Source organism: Haemaphysalis longicornis, unplaced genomic scaffold (genome assembly GCF_048455015.1).
Source record: "Haemaphysalis longicornis isolate Haplotype H1 unplaced genomic scaffold, Haemaphysalis longicornis Haplotype H1 scaffold_1, whole genome shotgun sequence".
NCBI classification, from domain to species: domain Eukaryota; kingdom Metazoa; phylum Arthropoda; class Arachnida; order Ixodida; family Ixodidae; genus Haemaphysalis; species Haemaphysalis longicornis.
This window is the reverse complement of record NW_027526203.1, coordinates 251634343-251657294: the sequence shown is the minus strand read 5'-3', so window position 1 is coordinate 251657294 and position 22952 is coordinate 251634343. Positions and strand designations below refer to the sequence as shown.

General features: G+C 46.4%; 1 protein-coding gene across 1 annotated transcript; it reads left to right on the top strand.

The window, feature by feature from the left end:
- Positions 1-265: 265 nt before the first annotated feature.
- On the top strand, positions 266-22249 carry Rrp4 (exosome complex component Rrp4). Its single transcript, XM_077675600.1, has 8 exons — positions 266-450; positions 622-723; positions 7026-7161; positions 13457-13522; positions 13629-13697; positions 18621-18788; positions 19671-19799; positions 22140-22249. The coding sequence occupies exons 1-8, from the start codon at positions 317-319 to the stop codon at positions 22215-22217; spliced, it is 882 nt and encodes a 293-aa protein (XP_077531726.1). The 5' UTR covers positions 266-316; the 3' UTR covers positions 22218-22249.
- Positions 22250-22952: the final 703 nt, after the last annotated feature.

The following is a 22952-nucleotide window of genomic DNA, read 5'->3' as shown; positions in this document are numbered from 1 at the left end:
ACCCACTTACAATCCACCTTGAACTACAATTTTTTTTTCCAATATCATTATTACTAAAGCTAAAATCAAAACCGAAATCGAAATCGAAACCGAAACTGCAAAACCCAAACACGTTTGTATTAAGTCACTCAAAGCCTTTGATGTCATTCATTTAAATAAATAACCATTAGGCAGCAAAATTATAAAAGTAAATTTTAATTTTATTCAAAAAGCCTTATATGTAACCAACATCATCGAATTTGAGTTTAACAAAGCCGAAACAATCCGATTGTGTAACCGCCATATTTTGTTTACACAACCCAGCACGTTGGACGGCATGGACTGCATGGGCAACGTGACGATTGATGTGAGGCTCTTCCCTGCACAGAGACGCAATGTTTCTGGAAATACACGACCAAAGGGCCTTGTTACCCCTGGAGATGTCATCACCACGGACACAGGTTTTATGAGGTGCGTAGAACTATCTGTGTGTTTTGGCAGGTGAAGTCTGATGGCGTAATGTCGTTTTCCTCTTGAAAACGACAAACAGCCAGCTTAAGTAAATGTTGTTGTAGCATGTGTCACGAATGGCGTTCTTGCGGATGTGCCACATATATGCCTTTCTTTAATATATAATTTCAGAGGCCATGGGACCTACCTTGACAAGGAGCAGCTGCTGTCGTCCGTGGCCGGAGTGGTAGAAAAAGTTAACAAGCTGATCACTGTCCGCCCACTGAAGACGCGGTGTGTATTTCAAGCTTTACTAGCGTATTCGGCTGATTGTCTAAGTTCTAGACAACGTACAAAGTAGCCTAGAAAGCCCACTGGGTGGCAGTACCCTGTTTAAACGAGGGAAATACCCGCGTCTTTTTCCGCCCAATATTTTTCGCCGTGGCGTGAATCCTGTGATGTAATCATGCTCTAGTTGGAAAAGCTAATTGGTTTTCACGGTGGTCTCTACAAAATACATGCATCAGGCAGTACTTAGGTACACCCGGCGTCAAAATCAGCCGGGGCACGCGAGCGCGTGGCAAAATGCATTGCCGCGACATCTGACGTTGCACTTCTGGTGCCGAGACATCGATGTGCGCGTGCGCGTCCAATCACGCTCGCTAGCCTGTCTTTTACTTCGCTTCAAACGGTAGCGCTGATCACATTCAGAGCTTGGCGCCAGGGGTCACTTTCTTTGCTCAACATGTCTTGCTCGTACACGCTCAAGCGGCCGAGGGTGAGAGTGAAGATGCGTTGCTCGCCCTGCCCTGCTATGACAGATAACCAATCTTGCCCGTCTCGCGGTGACAAAAGTGTGTCCCACATATGCTCTCCCACTTCGGTATTTCTAACAGCGACGCTGTTCTTGGGCTGGGCTTAACTACAGCCTATCCTTGTATCGTTTTACGCTCCCTCCGGAGTTCCCAGCAAAGCATTGGTGTTTACAGGTAAAGCTGACTTTATGAAGATCGGCGGATGCTTGGTCTTTGTAAGCTGACCTTCCGACACTGCGTGTTGCACAGCGAAGCATGGAAATATACGGAGGGAGTATGATTAAAGAAAACGGCTTTAACTCATGTGTTATTAAATGTATCCAGAAAAAAGTTCTATGAAACTATGCTGATAGGACGATTATACCGCTATGCCGAGTTTCGTTTACTTGTCGTAATTAGGTAGTGAAGTTGTAAACGTTCGATAATTAGTTTGTTGTCATTATAACGCAATCTCCGGTGAGAGATTGCCATGTATTGGAGAAAACGGTCGTAACTGCGGCTCCGCGCTGTTTCAGTAGATATCAATCACAATCGGTGGAACGAGTTTTAATATTTTTTTTGTAAAACATGCAATTGGTTGTTAGCTAAGAATGAGCACACAAACAGCATACGAACTGAAGCGAGAAATAATCTATTTTATGAAGGTGTGATGAGACTTCACCTTGCACACGTTCTGAAACAATTAAAGAAGGGGAAACGGGAGAAGAGTTCGGTGTGGTCCTGGGTTTGACAAAAAATTAACAAAAAATTCAGTGCCCTTCCAATTCTGTGAAGAAGGATGACCATCAAAGCTGCGGTGCCGAGCCTCAACGTGAGCTTTGACTGGGTCCAAGGGGTGCACGAAGCAAAACACGTTTGTTTGCAATTTGCGATTCAGCATAGTTCCTGGTTAATTGACTGAATGAACTTTTGATTAACTAGAGTTTTCTTCCGGTGGACAAACATGGGGCTGTCCGTTTCTCTCCCGTAGAATCCTATATGTACTGACAGCGGACGAGAATTACACAATATTTACAATTTCACTGTGAACCATGCAATTTTGAAAAATATAAAACGCGGCTTTGTGTTAGATTTGTCTTAGCGGCTAATTGTCATATAATTTGTTTAAATATAGTTTAAATGAAACAAGCGTTAGAGCCACCTTATGTGATGGTATTCCCTTCGAAGATTGACTTGATTCACTGCTCAACAGTCAATGTGGGAAAGCCATCTTACAAAGATCAATCTTACAACGGTCGCCTTAATGTCTGCTTCACCTCCTAACACAAATGAATTGCTGGGAAGACATTTCATGGAACAGCTTTTTGGCGCCCTTCTCTGGGCTCAGCCGCGTCGGCGGCGTCGTGACCGAGTGAACGATGGGAAGACCGACGAGTGATGGATTGTAAAGGAGTTGAATGTCGCGAAATTGGGAGGGGAGTAGGTTCGCCGTGGTGGCGCGAGCCAGCGCTCTCCGAAAGTGTGCGGTGGGGGAAGGGAAGGGGCAGCATGCTGTGCCCGCACGAGGCTCGATGCTTGGAGAAAACGTGAGGGGGGCGTTCATGCGACAATGATGTGTGTTCGCTTAATGCTATGTTCAGATTAAATACGTAACAGCCTTATCGTGCGCAATGGACGTAAAAAAACTGCGTTTTACACAGTTCGGTTGGCTGAGACGTCAAATGACGTCATTACTTAAAGGAGCCATGAAGACAAAATACAAGTTTGTGTTATTCGAAATATTTCGTGTTTTGTAGTGCCCCCAGCGCTTGTTCGAGTGCAAACGCTGCTTTATTCACTAAGAAATTAATCAATTTATGTTAAAATTTTGATTTTCCCGCTAAATCGTGTGTTTTCGTAGCTGCAATGACATCACAGACCGCTCTGCAGCCTAGGATCCCTTAATTCGCGCGTCCGCCGTACAGGGTAGAGACACGTACACGCTGTGGCCGCCATTTTGGATCGCTCGCTCGCCGCCGAAGCAAGTCATTGTATCAAAATCGCGCTAAAAGTATCGCCGCAACGCGGTTAACTGGCAAAGTTTGAATCAACTTATCTGTTTCGCGTTGCTGGGTCGCGTGGGAAACGAAACGAACAACGCGCTGAGCACGTTGACCCAATCGCAGCGGCACGGGACCGTTCAAAGGGTGTCTCCACCCTGTACGGCAGAGTTGGTATCGAGGTATTCGCGCGTTTGTTTACGTTACTCAACCTAGATGGCGCCACCATACCATGGCGTGTCGTTTATTGCCTTTTTTTTTCGTTCTGGGAGAAAATCGTTTCGTAAAACATACTGCTCGCTCGACAAATATGTTCACGTAAGACACCGTCGCGTCAATCAATCGGCCAGTGTCGTCTGAGACAACCCCAAAGCCCCGCAGTCCTGTGCAGCTAAACAAGAATAGTGCGCGCAGTACCAACAGCAGCAGTACGCAGCGGTACTTCTATGTTTACACGTGCTTTCGTAACTTACACTTGCCACCATTCTTACGGCTTTAAAAAGAATGTGCCCTAAATTTAAGGCAAATAGCTCGTTCGGCAGGCTTATACTCTGCCTAATTTTCATTTGCTTTTGCCGCCCTCCGCCAATCGCAGAGCTGTCTCGTGTGACATCATAGGTTCTGTTGCGGGAAATGAGCTAGTGGGTCGCATGGCCATTTCCTTTTTTCCTAATTATGTGGCTTATTCGACCGAAGTTTACGTTAAAAGTGGTGTCAGTATGATTTTAACGAGGCAATCTTTTGAATGAACCAAACTTGTGTTTTCTCTTCATGGCTCCTTTAATGATATTACAACAACTGCGACAACACTCTGAACCCGGCCTAAGACGCAGTTCGTGTCTACATCTTGTCTACATTGCTCTATTACCGGAGACAATCTGCTGGATCCTAGCCATAGACAGCTTTCCTGTAAACAAGAATGCAGTATTTAAAACTAAGATAGCAGCCCCGCTTCCATGTATCCTTTGTCAGAGCAGCGCAGAGCGAGCAACGCATCTTCACCCTCGCCCTCGGCCGCTGAAGCGTGTGCGAGCAAGAGGGGTTGCCCAAAGAAAGTGGCCCCTGGCACCAAGCGCTGAATGTGACAAGCGTTGCCGTTTGAAGCGAATGAAAAGACAGGCTAGCAGCGTGGTTGGACGCGCACACGCACATAGGTGTCTCGACACCAGATGTGCAACGTCAGATGTCGCGGCGATGCATTTTGCCACGCGCTCGCGTGCCCTGGCTTATTTTGACGCCGGGTGTACAATGGGAAGCATTGCAATTACTGCTGGGTAACTAGCGTGTTCAAAGAACTCGGTTTGTCGGTGAACCTTGCCACTACCGAGGAATTAGTGTTTAACGGGACGCATTTCAAAGAATGAGCTTCCTCAAACATGGTGTGATATACTATGGGCTCTCGGGCGTACCTAGGGGAACAGCCGGAAACAGGAATTCAGCAGGAGTGGTTGAGCATAAACCAGAAGTTGGCAATGAAAGGGGGTCATCATTGTAGCACTTCTATGAGTGCTACACAGAGATGGCAGTGTCCAGGGTGCTTGTTCAGTCGCTGCCTCCGAATTATGTATTCCCGCATGATTCTTTTCTCTGTAGTGTAGCTTTAAAGGGACACTGAAGTCAAAATATAAGGGCGCCCTAGATTGATTAGCTCACATAGAACACAGATATACTTTAAAATAAGGTAGAAAATAGTGAAAACTTGAAGACAGGTGCCGCCGCCACTGGCTATACCGCACAACTTGTACCAGAAATGGTTAAAACGTATTCTGTGCACGTCTTTCCTTGGTGCCGCTGTATAGTGCCACTCGTCCATACTTTGGGGCAGTGGTATTGCTTTACGGGGAAGCGTGCGAGCTACGCAAAATAGGTTGCTTCGACGCCAACATTTGCGGGGCCTCAAAAGGACAATATATTTTTCTTCAACAAGGCATCAATACTGATAACGGGTCTCATGAATGAACATTTTGCTTAGTGGTCCTAAGCTGCAAAGGACGTCGGCGTTCGGGAAAGCACAACTGATTTGACCAAAACCGACCTAACCTCTTGGATTGTGGTAGCGTTGTATTCAGTTGCTTCTATACTGCTATACATCATTGCTGCCTCGCTTGCTTCTGGTTTGTCATAATGCGAACAGCCACTAGAGTCGCTGTTTGCATCATGTTTGATTAGTAATTTCTCAGCAATCAAGGCATCTTTTGGCACCAAATCAACACTAAAATGGCTGTTCGTTTGAAACCAACTTGCTCGTTGCCTTCAGTGACCATTTAATTAGAGGGGCCAGGAAGGCAACATAAAACTTTGTTTTATCCAAAAGATTTGGTGTTTTACAGTACCATGAGCACTTGTCTAGTGGTAAACAGTGCTTTATTCACTGAGAAATTCAAGGATTTCAGCCAAGATTTCAATCCTCCCACTGCATGGCATGTGTGATAATTGCAGGTACATAAAATGGTGTTAGTATGCCGACTTCATGTAGCCTCCAAATACTGGAACCCAACAGAGTCTGGAAAGCTGCCTAGAGACAAACCGAAATACGGTTTGTTACCCTTGGCTTTCTTAAATGGCACAGTGATACTCCTTGGTGATCACTTTAATTTCTGATAAGACTTGTGAATGCCATATTTGGTAAATTTTCATAGTAATTATTTTGTGAAACATCGGGTATGACTCGACATACAGGGTCACGTAAATAGCAGTGTCGCTAATGCCATTTGGCCAGTCGTGTAAGTGTTGTGTCAGAATCATCTGCACGGCGAATGACAGCATTAGCAGCGCTGGCCAATGGTGTTCTGTCGGGTGCAACAGCGCACTTGTTTACGTGTTCGTTTACAACTTCTGTTATATTTCCCCCACCATACTTACTGCTGTGAAAATTATATGCACTAGATTTCAAGCGCAAATAGCTCATTTTGAAAACTTTGAATTTGTTTTGTTTGCATTTGATTTTGTCGGCATCAGCGAATTGCACAAACGGACTGTACTGTGTCCTAACTCTAGTGCAGGAAAGTAGCTGGTGTCGCGTGCCTATTCTTTTTTCTCATTATGTAACTTACTTGAGCGAAGTCTGCGTTAAAAGTGGTATTGGTGTTGTTGTATGAGGCCGTCTTTCAAATAATTTAAAGGAGTACTGACACAAAATTTTAGTGTTACATTTTTTTCACTGTTATGCGTGCCTACGAGCCCACTAATTATAGAATGGCATATTAGACGGTCGATAGCAGCGTAAATAATTATTTACAGCACCTTTTATTCGTGTCGGTTTTGGTTTCGACAAAATGAACACCGAGGTGGGCGCCATTACAGGACAGCGCTCCTGACGTCACCATTCTCGTCGCACCACTGCCAGTGTGGATGCACGTGCGCCGATACCGGCCATGGTCTCCATCATGTCCATGCCCCCTGGCCGCATGACATCAGTCCCAAAACCCGTGACGTGGTGATACACACGCCGGAGCAGTGCACACTAACCACAGCCAGTGCGTTGTCCACGTCACATGGGCCCTCACATCGGCAGTTTGAGGACTGAAGGAATAGATGGCGCCATGCTGATGCCGATTGCGAAAGAGTCTCTGTTCCGAGCTTTCTCGTGCGCGCAAAGATTAAAATGGATTTAAAGTATGTTATACGAATGATTAGTGTTGAAACTTGCTGGGAGATATCTCCATATTCAAAGAAAGCTTTTTACATAGTTATCTCAGCTTTGAAATTCACATTGTTATCTCAGCTTTGAAACATCACTTAAAACAAGCAATCATGTCAGCTTGGTACTTCTTGCATTGTCTGTTTCTAATTTATTCTGCAGCTACAATGGGGAAATCGGCGACGTCGTTGTTGGGCGAATAGTTGAAGTCCAGCAGAGGCGATGGAAAGTGGAAATGGCTTCACGTCTGAATGCATCTCTGCTGCTTTCTTCAGTCAACTTGCCAGGTGGAGAGTTGGTATGGTGACCTTTGTATGTTCTTCTTGACGTGTACTACCACTTATTGCATGCTCCCATAAGATTTTTGGGATAAAAAATATCTTGCCTAATCGGCTCATGCAGCTGCTTCCAAACCTTACCTTCACACTGGTCTTATTGTGCAGGTTCATTGTTTAGTACCAAAGTCCGGCACAGTACTTGCTTGGGATGGGGAGCAAGTGGGCTGGTTGTTGCATTATTAGATCTTGGGGAAACAGCCCTCAGGACAGGACAGAGACTCAATACAGCACCGTGTTTGTGCCACTTGAGTCTGTGTTCTGTCTTTAGCACCATTTAATCAATTTCTAACAATACTTGCTTGGTCTTCGTTCATAGCAATGCTCTTGCTCAACCTCAGTGTATTGTACAAAACAAATATTGCTAATCGTAGGCATATTTAGCGAGTCATGACATACATCTGTCTCTTTAGCTAAAAAAACGCAGATTTTGTTATCGAAGTTGATATATTCAAGGACACTGTAACGTGGCTTGTGTGGGAAGATTCAGCTTGAGTTGGCAAGCAGCTTAAAGGGGCCCTGAAAGGCGTTTTGAGCACACTAAATGAAGTAGCGCAATCGTTAGATTGGGTCGTCAAGGTCATCTGGGCCAAGTATTACTCTTTTACGCGCAGCGGAAAGCTCACACTTTTGTTGCAAAGTTTGTCGTTTTTTTCTCACCCTTTTCTTCATGTTTTTGGACGCCGCCATCTTCACATGTCTACATCATCGATTCCCAGATGTTCGTCATGAGCTAGACATCCTGCTATTGGGCGGCTTTTTCACGCACTTCCGGCAAAGAGATGAGTCGTCTGCTCAGCGTCGGCTCGCCGGCTGATCTGCCAGCGGAGTGTGGGAGTGCTTGGACATTTTACGACAAACGAAACAAGTGTAAACAAACGCTTAACCGTTCGTATTGAATGCAACACGGCCATAACACGACATTGATATTCTCTTACCTGAGTACGTTCCGTAAAGAAAGCGTTGAAGCCCCGTGGCACTTCTTTCGTGCAATCGCAGAGAACGCCCTGAGCCGAATGCCCGGGTTTGACGGATACATTTTATTCCACTTCAAAACAATCCAGAGATGCGTTTCAAACGAACACAACGTCACAACATGCGTTGCAAGTCTGAACCGCGATTGACAGACGATAGGTTGCCTCCTCCTGCCCGTCGTAAATTCGGCACTCACCTCGCGCGCGGTTTGCGGGGACGAACAGCAAGTCACTTAACTCTGGCGCGCAAGCCGAGATGGCTTTTAGCCACGCACACTGCACATACCCCATGCGAGGTTGAGTCGTACGTCGCTCGAGAAAGATAATCCAGACCATGGGAAGCACTATCCACCCGCAGAAGCACAACGTCGCATTTCATCGCGAAACAAAGGCGTCCACAACACACACACCATCGCCTCCTGTAATGCCAAACGCATCTCACACTTCCAAATGGGAGTGAGTGGTACGCCTGCAGTGCCCACATGTCGCGAGGTGGGGCCCCGAGCTGAACCGGGATCACGCAACCGTAACTGACTTCTGGGGAGGTTTGTGCCTTGTTGCCAAGGCAACCGATGTTTCAGATTGTCAAAGAAATGGCGCTCGCTCCAGCACTAGAAAGCTCAGAGCCGCGCCGGAGCATGTTTTGCCAACGTAGCCGCTCTCCACCACGCGTCGCCCCAAGCTTAACTGGACACATGATTGAAGCGTTTTGTGCACGGGTTTTGTATTGGTTTAAATGTCTTTTTCACATGCCGCCGGCAGGAATTACCACCACCGCAAAATAAGACCCTGCACCAGCGGGGCCACATCTGATACGGCGCTTTTTGGATAAACAGTGCGCGGTGCATGAAAGGGACCGAGCGCACGATCCACCCCGAGCGGCTGCGAGTTCGCCGCCGATTAAAAGTCACGTGCTGCCCTGCAGCAACGCACACCGCGAAAGGGCAAGGCCAGGCCGCCGCACAAATGCGGCCAGATTTTTCGTTCGCTTTTCCAGCCTTGAGCGGAGTGAGGGATTCATGGTGTCAACAAAGCTTGCCCGTAGCCACCGTGCCCGTAGCAGACGGCAGTATGCGGAGCACCATAGCGGAAGTACGTCACCGCTGAAGCGCGCAGCATCATGGGAGGAAAGGCTCTCGCGCCGTCAACAGCGAAAGGAGGAGGAAACGCGGCGCGGCGATAATGCGCGGTTTTTGATTTACGATTTCTCAGCTAATACTCATCGCTTTAACAAAGTTCTTGCGGGAGGAGATTGCTAATACATTGTCTTATTTGGTTACATGTACATCCATGCATCGGCGGAAGGTATTTCAGGACCCCTTTAATACTAAAAATCCACGGATGCCTAAGCCCTTCTTATCAGTTTTGAATGTGAAAGCATTAATGTCCAATTAAAGGCCAGTGAGAGCTCTTTCCAGTTTTACACTACGAGTAATTGGGGCTATTGCGCTGCTGTTCCAAGTTAGCAGGAAGTGTGCTTGATATAACTTCCGAGCTCCGTGCTCACACCCACAGCTGCAACTCTCCACTTTCCACGTGGCTCCGTGTTGCCAAGCAGCGTGGTCCTTAAAATTAACTTGTGTTTTTATTCTGTTGGGAAGATCGCGCTACAGAATGCAAAATGCCTTGTGCTTTGAAACGCTCGTCAAAGAGCCATTTTTCTGTCCCAGATGACACCGGTTTGTGTCACAGAATTGGCCATTTAATGCTTTCGCATTAAAACACTTCATTACATTTTCATTGCAGCATTGTTACTCAGTATATAACCAAATAGGCGTTGCCACCAAAATGGAATTGGACACTTGTTACAATATTCTGGTGTGTGTGTGTGCGTGTGTCTGTGTGTCAGCATATTTGTGTCCGCCGCGTGAATAAGGCCTCTCTCATAAACTTCCAACTACTCCTATTCCATGCTGTGCATTTTCTTATTTCTTCTCCATCGAATTAATGGCCTTCCCCTTCTAGGCCCATCTCTCAGTAGCCATTCTGTTTCCCTCATGGTCCTCCCATTGTCAGTTCTCTGTATAGCCTCGTATACACGGACTCGACAAGGGAGAGTTGAGCAGAGAAAACAGGTTTTTTTCGACTCGACCCACTCGTGTATGAGCAGACGGGATGAGTCGAAAAGCCGTTTGAGCGAGTCCATTCAACCTGCAGTCAGGGGATGGGTTGGCTGAGTCGGCAGACCTACAGTCCGCACCTGCTCTTTCGTTACCTCGATTCTTTGGATGGAGTCCAATAAACGCGGGGGGGGGGGGGGGTTCGAGGTAAGCTGAACCCATCAAACCCTCCCTCGTTGGTCTATGTATCTGGTACGTGTATTACAAGCCCAACCCAACTCCACTTCTTACACTAAATCTTAGCTCGGATGTGTTCCACCCGAGTTTGCTCCCTGAGCATTGCTCCTATTATTGGGAATAATTTTGCTAGGTTTCCTAGTGCAGCCTGCGACTGCTGGCATAAACGATAGCGGTTGTACCAATAGCGACCGATTGTACTGATCCCGCTCCTAGTTACAGACATCAATGTACACAAATAAATCACACTGGTAGCACATCCCCCTGCTCCACTTGCACATGTTGTTTCTGAGCCTTTTCTATTCATTCAAACTTTCAGAATTAAGGAGCTTTCTCTTTGCATCAGGCTCCATCAGTCCACGTGTGAAACCTGTTATGACGGGCCTCGTGAATTTGCTTACGAGCAGCGCTGATAGGGCCATTTTGTGTGCTGCGCGAAAACTTTTTTTGTGTGTGTGAACGTAAAATGCTTGAGACATGAGCTTCTTTAATGGCTGCCGCTGTTTCATGAGAATGGGAGCCACGCTTCTAGTACCTCTCGTGAGGTGGCGTGTAAGCCCAACAAATGGCAAAATTGGGTGACTGCCCACCCCTGTCAATGTCTGCAATGGGAACGGTAGTTATCTTTGAGATATCTTTGTCAGCCACTGCTCGCATAGCGACCTGACAGGAAACTCTTGAAAGGAAATTCTTTTGACCTGCTGCACAGGTCTAGCACAGCGGTATGCAGTAAACCATCGTGTACAGCAGTGTTTCTCAGCCATGGCTGCCCCGGGGACCCCTTTTGGGCTTGCTAAAGTGATGGGGGACCCCACGATGAAGCATATGTTGTTTGGTGTCATAATGTCAAACAATTTCTACTTGCAGCTTACGTAGCCCACACACTTATTCGATGCCCGCCTTTTATGGTTGACGCTAATGACGATGCGCACCATGTTAAACAATCTGGTCTTGAATCTAAAACTCTTCTAAACACCTATATATTGCTTCTTCTGTGTATGCTTTTTTTCTTCTCATACAGTCGAACCCCGCTACAACGAACGCCGCTTCAACGAAATTTCCGCTTCAACGAAATATTTCCAATTCCCCGTCAGCTAGCCATAGAAGTCAATGCAACAAAGTCCTCGCCACGACGAACCATTTGTCTGGCTTGCTTTCGCTTCAACGAAATTTTAGATGATTTGGGCTGGGTTCGAACAATTATTTTACAATAAAATAAGCATAGCGCCAGCTATCTGTAATTTTTTATACATTCAGGACGCTTAGTTTCACCGAAAACATGCGCGTTGCGACCACACCGCCACCCAAAACAAAACAAAAAATAACTCATAGGCGCACGCCATTGCTTGATGGTGATAACGATGTGGCTGGCCGTACGTCTTTACACGAGGCGCAGGCCCGCTTCGCCAAGGCGGAGCCCCAGAGCTACAGCCAATCCGTATCCAGTTGAAATTGCATGAATGTGCTCCACTGCTGGCGCGGTGCCGTCATGTATGCGTTGTGAGCAGCTGTCCTTGCCGTTTTCCTTCTACCATTCTCCATAGCCAAGAGCAAAAATCATGTTTGCGTGTTTGGTCTTGAAGCCTAGTCATCCTATCTTAGTCGCGGGCGCGCGGTCATGTTAAATGCAAGTGCGCGCGTCTTGCCTGCCAAGGTCAGTAGCTGCCGTGCCCTGTCGGAGGATAAGATAATGGCACTGCTCCTGCCACAAGCGAGAGGGGGGCTTCCGATGGCCTAGCAGTTATCTGCAAGTAATCAGCTCGGTGGGCACGCCTTGTTGTACAGCGATACGTTTTGCGCCTGCATATCTTCACCCCCCTCCGTAACGCGTTCTTTGGGTGGTGAAAAAACAGATAACCATTGGTATGTTTGTTATCCAAATAAACATGAGTTCTTGCGCATCACTCCTTTTTCTAAACATTGTATTATGCTGCCAATGTTGCGGAAACGTACGGGGCTATTTTTCTGGCCTTTCCGTGGTGTGTTGGGGCAGATTTCGCCTCAACGAATTTTCGCTTCAACGAAATTTTTCGCACGTCCTGTCAATTTCGTTGTAGCGAGATTCGACTGTAGCTGGCTTGTCGGGCAAAAAGCAGTTGTTAAAATAGGTGCTACGCGGAGAAACTAAACGTACATGTAATGCGACAAAGCTACATTTTTTGCATTGCAAGAAAGTGCTGGCAAAATCGAGAAAAGCTTTGAGTAAAAGCTTTGAGGTAGGCTTCGCGGACCCCTCAAATGCTCTCGCGGACCCCCAGGGGTCCGCGGACCCCCATTTGAGAATCACTGGTGTACAGTAATGTGCTCTCTGAAACTACGACACGCACCCACAGAAAAAAATTTAAACCCTCAGTCAAGCACACACCATGTTTGCATGTCTCTTATAGTGAACCGGCAAAGACTAAGTATGAAATAACAACGGCGGCAGTCCGTGCAAGTTGGCATAGCTGACGAACAGTAGAGAAAAAAAGGCAATTTGCTTGTTTGGCTTTTTATAGTTCCCTCTTATGCCACTTTTGCTGCATGTCATCGTCATGCAAACATAGCATTCAGGAATTGCCGAGCATTGGCTGATCATTATCTATAAAGCCAGGCGTGGGCAGATGTAAGCTGTTGTTCCCTGCCCGAGAGTTCTTCCAAAACGCATCTCATTCCATGCTGATTCTCTGCATGATTTCTTGTGGTTTGTGAAGACTGTGTACATCCGCTTCTTTCTGTACTGTATTGCCTCACAATACATGGCGGAGGCTGTGAGGGAAAGAAGTATATTCGTTATTACAAATTTCCAAGAAATTGAACTAGCCTGCCTCAGGCTGAGTGTTTAACTCATATTATTGACCGAAGTTTCCTTTATGGTCGCTTTGAGCCACCTTAATAATCGGTGATGTTTTTAGGCCTCTATATTGTGTGACACGTGGCATTCGATGCTGTGTTGTGTGTGGCCTTGGCTGGGATTGTTTTTAGAACTGCTTGTTTGTTTATTTCAGAGGAGGAAATCGGCCCAGGACGAGCTGCTAATGCGGCAGTACCTTTGTGAAGGCGATCTCATCAGCGTATCCTTTTTATTATGATCACGCGTGCATTTCTCTGACTGCTTGTCTATTTGTGAACACTCTTTGGCTGCCTGGCTTGTCACAAACTTAACCGGTGCACTGACAGGCAGAAGTCCAATCCGTCTTTGCCGATGGGTCATTGTCTCTGCACACCAGGAGTCTCAAGTATGGCAAGGCGAGTACAGTATTACCATTCTGGGGTTGGTATTGCCGTACTTACCCGATTCTAACGCGCACTTTTTTCCCGGAAAAATAGGTCGAAAAATCGCATGCACGTTAGAATCGGATACGAAACCGAAATTGCCGCAACAGCGGAAATTTCGTCCCACCCATCACCATCGCCATCTCAAGATAGCACCAAAGTTTTTAGCAACAATTTTTCGGACGCATGAAGCATAGGCGCCTGGGATTTTCTATAGGAGTTCACACAAGTGGTCAAATCGGTCCACTTGCGCGCTTGATAACAGCAATGGCAGCAGTGGCTCTCTCGCGTTCAAAACGAGTGGGCGGCTGAAGCGTGCGCCTCTGGAGAAGCTCGCTGGATGGGCTTGCGAGGCGTGGGCCACAATCCCATCGACCATGGTTGAACGTTCGTTCAGAAGTGTGACATCGCGAACGCGCTTGACGGCACCGAGTACGAGATGTTGTGGTCAGTGGAGAGCGACGAGGAGTGAGATGAGTGAGATTACTTCGGGAAATAAATCGCCCGTTTCTCTCGCATTCGTTTTTCTTGCTCACAAAGTTCCGTGCGCGTTACAATCGGAGGTGCAAGTTTTTTCGGTTTTTTTGCCAGGAAAATCTGGTGCGCGTTAAAATCGGTAACGCGTTAGAACCAGGTAATTACGGTAAGGTTTGTTATGCTGTATGGTGCGCTATATTGAACACGCCACATTATTTACATTGTATCAGAAGCAAGGGTGCGCAAATAAATTTCAGCATGAATTGAATTTTAATTGAATAGTATCAAATTGTCAAAAATAAATTCAAATATGTGGTAACATTTCTATTGTAAATCAAATTTTGGAGACCTTGACAAAAATGCAAATATAAATTGTCTCCACAGTTGCACTTTCTATCGCAAGGTTACGAAAAAGTGTTTTAGCTTATTTCAAACCATAACATTCTCCTTCTCTTTCTCCACCGATTCCTCCCTTTTCTCAATTGTAGTATTTTTTTTTTTACCCAGTTTGGATGTGTTTAAATTGACGCTGTGTTATCAGGATAACAATCTCGTATAGTGCTGGACTAGGTGTTCCAATAGAAATGCATGCCGACCCCTGGCAAAAGTAAAGGATACAGTGTACAAGCATGCCCGTTTATCTTAACGTTGCATCTGCACCCCCACTTCCCTTCCCCTTTTAACTCTTTCATTACCATGCCTCTTCAAATCGATCACCGGTGATCGATGCTTTATATTGCCAATTCCGACATGTTGTAGTCATTTCTCGTACACCTAATGTACCCCAGCGGTTAGTCTAGGCACTGCACTTTTAGAATCAGTTTAAATTTTCCCCCTCCGAAGACTTTGAGATTTTTGACGCATTTTTTGCCAGCTTAGGTGCGTGTGTCTTTGCGAAATGGGGTGTGGCTGCTGCACTTGACAAAAAAAGTATGCCACTCGTGGTTACGCTGCATTACCATCAATTTTTTTTTTTTATCAAAAGGCTCCTAATAAGTCAAACCACATTATGTTGTCAGTTTGGTCATTTGAAACCATTTAGAGGTGATAATTACCTGAAAATGACACCAGCTATTCACTAGTGATCTTTGGTTTGTAGAAATAGTAGCTTTATTCTGCCAAAGCTTATTTCTGAAGGTCCCTCGCATGTCTAGCAAGGGGACCTAGCATTTTCAACCGTTTCCAGCAGGTTTGGTTTCGTTCTTGCGTTGCAAAATTCATATTTGGCGCTACTATGCAGTTATCCAACTTCAAGCTGATTTGTCATGGAGCCTCTACCGCCCGTTACTGTTCCTTGAAAAATGCACGCAGCTCGTGATTCTGCTTTACCAATGCCTTACTTCTGTGATAACAGCTTCGGCTGCAAGTCGAAAGATAACAGCAAGTCGTCGGATATCAATTCAGACAAGGAAAGCGCTTCCAATCGGCCTTGAACATTGCCAGCTGTTCACCAGCCAGTTTCGTTTCCATACGAGGGCATTTCCGGAGGTCTCGTTCGCTTGTTAGTAGACATGTCTATTCTGATAGTCTCCAACAGGCTTGATATTGCTTCTTTTCAAAAATGTGAGGTGGCGGTGTAATCAGGAGGCTCATTGTGCTGAACTCTCTTCATAGCGTGGCAGCTGCTTGGTGAAATCTTGCTAGGCATGATTCTAGCTCATCACACCTTATTCCTGCAAGCGGGGGAATCATAGTGAGTCAGAAGATGATAATAAACAACAAATAAAAGTTCAGACAGACAAGTGACGACCAGAATGTCAACAAGCATCCACCACCGAAATTGGTTTTCAACTCCAAGTGGATTTCTTTGCATCGCTTGCTTGCCTTGAATCTTGTGCTGGCCGGAATCATCGACAAGGTGTTTTTGCATCACGTGGAGACTAATTGGTGTCATTAATATTGTCAAACTACCAGATTTCTTCCAGAGAACCATTCAGAATTGCAAAATTTCAAATAGAGGTTGGGCTTTTCACAACAAGGCATGGGACCATGCGTGCTAACATTTTCTTTGATACCTGAGCACGAGGTCGCGGGTTCGATTCCCGGCCGCGGCGGCCGCTTTTCTGATGGAGGCGAAAAGCAAAAACGCCCGTGTGTACGAGATTTCGGCGCACGATAAAGATCCCCAGGTGGTCAAAATTAATCCGGAGCCCTCCACTACGGCGCGCCTCATCGCCTGCGTTGCGTCGGCGCGTTAAACCCCACAATCAATCAAATCAATCAAGATTTCAGTTTGTGCTAGTTTCTGCAGGCTCCCTGTGTCATATGGTGAGGTTTCAAAGAAGCGTTTAGTTGAGGACGCAGCTTACTCTATAAGCCTGTCGCCGCGCTGCTTGCGGAGGATATACGTAGCAGATGATGAATGTTTGCGAGCGCTCACCTCAGGACAACACGACCCAGCATTAAATTATTTGTCGGGTGCTGATACCCGGGTGTAATTTTGTATTATCCACCGTACTTCTTTCGTAGAATGTTCATGAAATTTATTTATGCCACGTTGGCTTGTCCAGGGCACTTCAGTATCTGAGCTATGATATTGGCAAGCGTAACTGGCGTGCTGTCGGGTATGAGTGCTCCGTTAGGTTACTATACGCACACAAAACCGCTTGCCAGCGGTTTGTTGTTGGAGTATTTTTACATTTTTGCTTCTCGTGCTGTTACTGAAGGCATCTCCACATCATGTCGAAACGGAGACGCCTATTGAGTGTAGGGGAACCGTTTCCGCTGCTTCTGCAGCTCGAACTCGACGCCGAGGATGACAGCAGCTCAGACAACGACGACTCGCACGTTTACGCGAAAAAGTTCACCAAACTGTCCGCCGCACCGTTTCCTGTGTTCAAAGTGCAGGAATACGTTCGCAACTTTGGCTTAGAGCTAACGCGTCCGATCTGGAGGCCGCAATTTGTTGAAGGCTTGCCTTTGTTGAAACACCTAGGCCGGCCTGGATGTTTGCAGTTGCCGTGTTGGCCGCGCCGTGGCGCCACGGTCGCGTGCTGCTCGATGATCGGGTACGCGTTCGGTTGGGGAGCGGTGACTCTTGCTCGGATTGGGGGAAGCGGCGCATCGGCGTACTATGAGCCGGAGTGAGTGTCAGAGCGACCACCTGAATACAGCATAAGATTGTGTCAGAAACATTTAAGCTCTCGTTAATGCACCACATTTGCAAACAGAGTGACTGCTTCACATACGCATACAAACGGTAAATTTTAGTCGTGAACGTGCAGCAAAAGCAGCGACGACATTTGGGAGCGGGCCGTGAGGGGGATTTCAGTGGCCCTCCTACAGGAGGCGTATATCACAATAGGTCTCTGAAAATTTGTCTCTATTTTCATCGCTTCGGAAGCATAGTTGGTGTGTTTTTTTCTCCTCATAACCAAAGTTTCTCGCATGGTGGTTATGTAAAGTGTACAGCTATGTTATGTTGGAAATGCAGGCATGTAATATGCACCAAATCACACTCTTTGGAATGCAGTTCTCATCATCAGGTAGCTAGAGTTAGCCACTTTGTATTGCTGATGATTTTGATTGTGGGGTTTAACGCGCCGATGCAACGCAGGCGATGAGGCGCGCCGTAGTGGAGGGCTCCGGATTAATTTTGACCACCTGGGGATCTTTAACGTGTGCTGAAATCTCGTACGCACGGGCGTTTTTGCTTTTCGCCTCCATCAGAAAAGCGGCTGCTGCGGCCGGGAATCGAACCCGCGACCTTGTGCTCAGCAGCGCAACGCCTTAGCCACTGAGCCACCGTGGCAGGTCACTTTGTATTGCATTTATACTTTTGGCTGTGTGTAGGGTTCTCTGTGAGCATGATGCCTCCTTCCTTCCTCCCTCCCTAGTATTGTGAACCTAGACCTGTCGTGACCGAGATGCAACAAGGCAATAATTAAAGGAGCTTTCTTGGGCATTTTTTGTTGCTTGTGCTCTTTTGTTTCATGAAATTCATTGCCAATGAATTATTCTGAATCTTCACTTTTAGTTAAATAAGCAAAACATGCTTCTCGTGGTCTTGCATTGTTATACGTTGTCAAGTTTTTTGCACATTATCTCACATTCTGCCAGAAAGTAGCATGTACAGACTGCTGCAATTGCATATTGCTGTTCCCAGGCGTAATTGATTTTTTTTTTTTTTTTTTTTTTGAGAAAGGCATTAGAAAGTTGCAATTCAATAAGTAAACTGCCTGATATGCAGTCCCTAGACAGGGATGGATTTCCAGTCTCATTTTAACTGTGCGGGCAAAGTTGTTGTGGCACTAGTGCATTTGCCTCATGTTGATATGCCATAAAATGCTATAAAATCTCTCTCTCTCTCTCTCTCTCTCATGGGGCGGGATGCGTATGTTGGTTTGCCATTGCATTTCACCCGTCATGCTGCAGATGCTTATGAATTTGTGTGCCTCTTTGTGCATCTTTGTTTTGCAGCTTGGCCAAGGTTCTCTGTTGCTCGTGTCGCCGTCACTGGTCAAGCGTTGCAAGACCCACTTCCACAACCTTCCGTGTGGCGTTCAGGTCATCCTGGGCAACAACGGTTACATCTGGATTTGTCCACTTCCATCTGAGGAAGGGACCAAGTACGTGCAGAGCCTCGACGTAAGTGGAAGCTGGAGGTGCTCGAGCGTTGCCATCTTGAAAGTAACTCTCTACGTATTGCGGTGATTGCTCAGGTGTCCTGCTCCGACAAAGTGTCTAGGCTGCCGAGGACAATTATGAGATGCCCCCTGTGGTGCCACAGCTGACGCATATCCTAAATATTAACATAACCCTCCACAACTGGGGCTGCTTCGGCACCTCAAATGCAATTTTGACCGCAGTGGTCTGAGATGTGCAAGGTTGTGTTTGAAGTCCTCCTTTTACTTGAGTAGCATGCTAAGGTCTTTCGTTGAGCCTAATGGGCTTGGGTAACACATTGTTTTAAAGGGCTCATTGCATCCAAATTAAAAAAAAAATGTAAAAATACTTTCATATAATAGTGCATCAAAAAGGTGCGGCAACTACAATGCACCATGTTCTAAATAGGAACGACCGCAACGTGAAGGACTTGGGAAAATTAGCGATTCAGAGCCGAAATATCCAAAAAGAAAAGGCCGGCCATGATTGGTGGCCAGACAGGACATACATGAGGGAACACAAGCGATTGAGCTGAAAGTGGTGCCCGCTGCTCTTTGCCACCTTTGAGTACAGGTGATGAACAGTGCGTTTCACAAATACCTTGCTGCAAATAACTGCTCCGAGTTTCGTGCCATGGCTCACAAATTCATGTACAGTGGATGGAACAGCACAAGATCGCATTAATGAATTTTCTTTTCTTTTTCTATCCTTGTTTTGCCTTGCTTTAGAAGAATAGTATTTGGCAGAAACTATTTTACTTCCATCATGCATCCAGTTGGTATGCCTTCTAAGTGCACAGCAAACCTCATGCATTTGCATCCAGTAGGGCGCCATTTGCAGCATAGTTTTTTTCTTTCCCCATAGATGGTGCCCGAGGTAACCAGAGACACCATAGCTCGGGTCCGAAACTGTGTCCTGGCACTTGCACGCCATCATGTGGTCGTGTTTGACACCAGCATTGTGTACGCCTTTGAAATATCGCTAGAACACAAGGTAAGGCGGGCTGTTGACCTCCACGAAACCTTTCTACCTTGAAGTTACAATGTTTGTATGGTCACTTGCGCACCATTAGTGTGGGTTTCTTTTTCTTAGTTCTCATTTTTCTGCTCCCAGTTGGTCTTTTCCCAGGACACTGAAGCAGTGCTGCATCTTGCCATGAATATTTGATTGAACTCCTTTTTTTCAGTTAACTCACTAATGCGGCCTGAAAGATGGAGAAAACGAAAAAAAAATGTTAAAAAACTCAAATTTTGCACTACGCAGCGTTAGCAGAGATGCAATGAAGGGACCACTGAGCACATAATTACCAGTGTATTAACTGCACGTAGGCATTCAAGGGATACGATAAAAGCAAACAAGAGGCTCCACTACAACTGCAGTTATGTTTGTTACCGGGCGTCAATTGCATACACAAGACCATGACGTCACAGAGATCTCGTCAGAAAGTGGCCAAGGTGTCGCCACAGCTTCATCTGTTTTCCTTAATATTTCAATTACCAGCCTGAATTTTGCCTCTTCACGGTTCCTTTAATTAAAGGGACACTGAAGTGAATTTGGCAAGCTCCCGTTTTTGCTTGCACTGCGTAGACTGGCTCAAATTAGCATACTTTTCATCGTTTATCCGGTTGACAAGTCGGTAATTATTTTACAAAATGTGAAAGAAGAAAAACTACCATGCGCAGTGTGCGGCGGCCGCACCAACTAAAGGCTGTGACGCCGGGAGGAGACGCACCGTGATTAGACGATGCCCAAGGTTAGCAACCAAACAAGTTTCGGTTTCGGTTCTGTAAAACAACGTGCTTGACATCCGGCGGCATCATTGGATGGGCATTCTCAATACCTCAGTAATCGTCGTCCTGCGCTTCTGCCATGTTGTCGGCTGTAAAATGCCTGAGATAAGCCTCCCAGGACGGCTTGGAATCGTAGCAATCACTAGCCGAGGCCTACGCAGTGGATGAACGCCTTCCGCGTCACTGCAGGCGCTCAAATGCCATGCGCTTTTCCCCAATATTTGGAGCTTGCTTCAGTCATGCCTGTATCGTAAAAAGCGTGTTCACACCAGGCCAAGGTTCTGTTGATTCTGGCCTGTGCCCACTGCCCGCAAGCAGTCGGTGCTTATGGCAACAGCAGGCCAACGAGCACTCGCTAGCGTGCCAGTGTCAGCCTGCACGCGTTCTGTGAACTAGTTCGTGGAGCAATGAACGTTGCGGCCCCAAAAAAGGTGAACTCAGCGCAGAAAACATCGGCGGAAAACGAAAAAGTTAACTTATAAAAAAAAAAAAAAACCACGTACCCGCGGGGATTCGAACTCGTGACTTGCAAAACACTTGCAATGACATACCTAACGCTCCAGACTACTCGGCCACGGGCGAGCGCTGCCGACCTTGGAAATATAAGGTATATAATGTATAACCAGTTTACCCTTTTATTTAGTTTTAGCATTTCAAGCAGCTTAGGTGACTATTTGTTGTATTGCGCTCGTGCAGTAAGCGTCCCCCAAGTTCCCACAATATCTCACGCCTAGCAATTGCATTTCTTAGACGGAAAAGCGTTCGCAGATGCGTACTCAGGCTGCTGACGGCTGTGCTTGTTCGCCCAGCACAAGAAAGTGCTTCCCGCACCCTAGTTTTACGCTGTACGGTAAAATTTTCAGTTGATTTTATTTCCTTGGTACCTATATTGACTTCGCTGGCTCTTCTCCCGCCTTCAAGTGGCCATAGATTTTCCTACTATAGCATACCAGTTAGCGAAGCGTCGCATGTGCGCTTGTGTGAAGCGACCTTGACTTGGAGCTAGATGCAGTGTACAAACCAACGAAGTAAAGAAAGGCACATTCTTCCATTCACAAACGTGTCCTGGCTTCGTTTCAACTGAGCGAACGAATTGCGACGACCCGTCGGCGACCGGCGGACGAAACGCTGGGCCGACTGACTCTGTCTGAAGGCCGGGGAGCCGTGCATTAGCGCAGCCAATTGCCAGCTCATCTCCTCCCGACGTCACACGAAAACGCCACAGAAAATGGGCGAGGGTGCAGAGAAGAGGACAGCATTTTCGAATTGATTTTTCTGCTAAATTAATTCGCGTAAACGTGCTCAGAGTGGTCGAAACAGGGCCTAGGGACTCCGGACTACAATTTGCGCTCGTAATCCCGCAATGTTTACAAATCACTTCAGTGTCCCTTTAAGGCCTCCTTTGTTACCTGGCTTTCAAGTTGAAATGAAGTAAATTTTAGGTCACATTTACAAGTGCTGTGCTCACAGCCTTATACCGTTTCCTCAGTGGTTGCTTTTGTGCCTCTTGTTGTCTAATTGTGTTTCAACTTTTTCTTCCCAGGTTAGTGCCCTCTTGAAGCCGGAGGTGATGAAGGAAGTGGCCACCCTGACTAAGCAGAAGTTGGTTCAGGAGGCTTAGGAACAATAATAACTGGTTGTATATATCGTGAATCTGTTTCATGTCTGCTTCAGTGCAAATCGGGGTCCTTTCCTCAGGGTGCCCTGACCGAGCACATAGTATGGGATTAGTACTTCTAGCTGGCACAAGGGAGCACATTTTCACTCTCCTACCAGAACACAATGTGATTTATTGTGTGCATGCGTGTGAATTACTGTAAAAGAAATTCAATGCATGCTTACCATGCTGTCACAAAGTATGTTTTCTCTGAAAAAAAAAGTATATATTTTGGAACTACCTTTTAGCATTTGCAATTTCCTAGTGCAATATGCCTTATTCATAAAATAGTAAGTAAAACAAAAACTGCTTGCAATTAACTGAATAGTGCAAGTCACTATTGTGCTCCAAGTGGCTTGTCAGAGTGTATACTCGGGGTAGTGGGCGTTCACACGTCTGCCGCCGTCATAGCCGCCTTGACATCCATGGCACCTGAAACGATTTCCGTCCTTCGCAAATGCTATGTACGCTTTCCTGCAATGAGCCCATGCTTGCGGATGTGCAGCCTTTACAAGCGGCCACTTGTTTTATAGCTAGTATTACAGTGTGTGCACCACCAGAGGGCTACCGGCACCTTCCAGTCATACAGCCCCACAGTGGGCCCATGATTGGGGAAGGGCAGCTATTACAAGTGACCAGTCCTCTTTATTTGAGCAAATGTTCATGGGCTCCCAGGAGGTAACACGACAGGTTACTGCA